The sequence below is a fragment of the Apis dorsata genome, unplaced genomic scaffold (genome assembly GCF_000469605.1).
Source record: "Apis dorsata unplaced genomic scaffold, Apis dorsata 1.3 scaffold_455, whole genome shotgun sequence".
NCBI lineage: Eukaryota > Metazoa > Arthropoda > Insecta > Hymenoptera > Apidae > Apis > Apis dorsata.
Window position 1 is genome coordinate 199695 of NW_006263698.1, and position 2301 is coordinate 201995.

Genomic DNA, 2301 nt, shown 5'->3' on the forward strand with positions numbered 1-2301 from the left:
TGCGGTTAACACACGAGGCGTGGATGCATTCTCGGGCGAGTGCAATTTCTTCATATCTAAATGACTTATCTGCCGGCTGAATGCCGGCCATCATCAGGTTCTGCTACACGACTATGAGGTAACAGATGTAACATCGATAAAAGGCCCTCGTTTCGCCCCTTCTTTCGATCTGGGGCGCAATAGCAATTCGAATCTCGATGATCGTTCAAAGACCGCTGTAGATCGTGAACGCCTCTAACGCCTCATTTCTATTCTTGCGAAAAATTCGAAATTCCTTTGTCAATCCTCTTTCACGATATTAAAAGCCTTTCTTTTTTTTTTTTTTTTTGTAAGAACATTACGTTAGAAGTTTGAGTTAACCTCGTTAAAAGTTATTTTTTAACAAACAAGGCGATTATGTAGCAGAGATATATCGTAAAGATATAAAAATTATAAGTAATCGAAGATTTTGTGAGTACGAGTAAATATGGTAAGAATCGGTTGCGATTGTTCGTCACGTTTTCCGATAAACGGACGAATTACATGTTTAATCTGAAACAAGGACGATAGAAATGAGAGAAGAGTAGAGAGAAGGAATCGGCTCTGTCATCGCGGAGATATTAATCGTTCCAGATATTAATCACCGTACGATGATGCTGGCACATCGTATTGTCCCGAATGCTTCGCTATTCTTCTCGAGCAAAATATTTAATCTTGGTCTTAATAATTTTATCGCGGGTAATACACGGGTTCCTGCTCGAAACTTCTTTCTGAATGATCATCACGATGGCCTGATTCGTATTACATTTATATCCAACTATGATGAATCGTATCCGAGACGAATCATTCTATTTCCACGTGAGCATCTTCAAATATTGATACTCTCACTCAGATTAGATAATAAAATAGATAATAAAATAAATTCATCATGATTTGAAGCGAATTATAAATATTATATGTGAAAAAGGAGATGGAAATTTATTGTATTAATTTTAACGGGCAGGGGAGAAAAATTGAAAATTATGCTCACCGACGCAAGGATTGACCCAGAGGAGCCTCTGCCATCCCAGACAGTCGTAAAGTTGCGTGAGCTCCGTCCCCTTGCACGCGCAGTTCGACCGCAATTCCGTGCCAAGGATACCCAGCATCGCTTTCCTGCATTCCGCAGTTGGACCAGCACACTTCTTTGTCACACTATCCACGGCGCAATTTTGCTCGTAGTACTCCAATTTCGCCCTAAGCAGCACAGTAATTGGGTTGAGCACGTGGAATTACTCGTTAGCGACTGTTAAAAGTCTAATATAAAAACCGACCGTCTCTGAATATTCGACAGAGAGAAGAAGGTAAAAAAAAGCAAACCGTTCAGCGTTTAGAAATTGCAATTTGAAATGAAAATCGTTCGAATTTTGTCTCTGTCCCCCTGATTGGTCAAAAGTGCACGTTCTCGTTCGTGGGAAAATTTAATTGTTTAAAAAAAAAAAAGATTCGTTGAAGATTCTTCTTGAAGAATCGTCGACGATCGAGGATTTTCGATGATGATTAATTTTTATGTTTATTGGCGGTGTTTCGATCGCGTAAAATGCGATAATTAAAGTGAGCTCATTCACGGATTATATAAGTCTAATTATAGATTCGGTCGAGATTTCCCTTGTTCCCTTATCCTCCACACGCGATAATCACGATAACTCACTCGTGTCGTATAATGAATTATTCGAGCAATGGACACGAGTGCAGAATGGATAATACTTCGTGATTTATCGTTCGATTACGATTATTGTCCTTTAAACAGGGTTCTCGTTGTAAAAATTACAATGAAAGAATATTCAATGTGTTAAAAATTCAAGTGGTGGTGGTGATGATAGATCGATTGAAATGCCGCGATACGTAATTCAATCGTATCACAAACGCAATCGACACCGATGCGCCCCAATATTTTCATTCTCATAAACGTTCCCAGAGAGGCGGCGGCGCGCTATTCCTTTTCAATTCGAAATTTTCAATCGAGTTAATCAATCGGCCCGATTTTAATTAGACCCCGCTAATAGATTGCCGATAAATAGATTCAGCCTTTTCAACCGATCTCGCCTTTGAATTTCTACCGGTTGATGATATGGATCGTTCGAGCGATCCGGGATCCGACTGTTATTCGAAATTTCAACGCGGGCGGCCGGGCCAACGCCTTTTTCTTAGTAATGAAGTGTTTCATTACTAAGGCAAGACTGGATCAAGCCACGTCTCGTTGACTCGCAATTTAACTTTCAAATTGAAACGAGCACTTCTCGGAGCTATGGCCAAGGCGACGGAAAAAGAAAAAAAAAAAAA

The 2301-nt window shown here is 39.9% G+C and overlaps 1 protein-coding gene across 4 annotated transcripts in view; it reads right to left on the minus strand.

Moving 5' to 3' along the window:
* The window catches only part of LOC102673215, a 255084-nt gene that overhangs the window by 45866 nt on the left and 206917 nt on the right, over positions 1-2301 (minus strand). For all 4 annotated transcript variants that reach the window (XM_006619901.2, XM_006619900.2, XM_031512510.1 and 1 more), the window contains exon 10: positions 1010-1215. In XM_006619901.2, coding sequence (XP_006619964.1) covers positions 1010-1215 — 206 coding nt within the window. The remainder of the gene's footprint in view (positions 1-1009; positions 1216-2301) is intronic.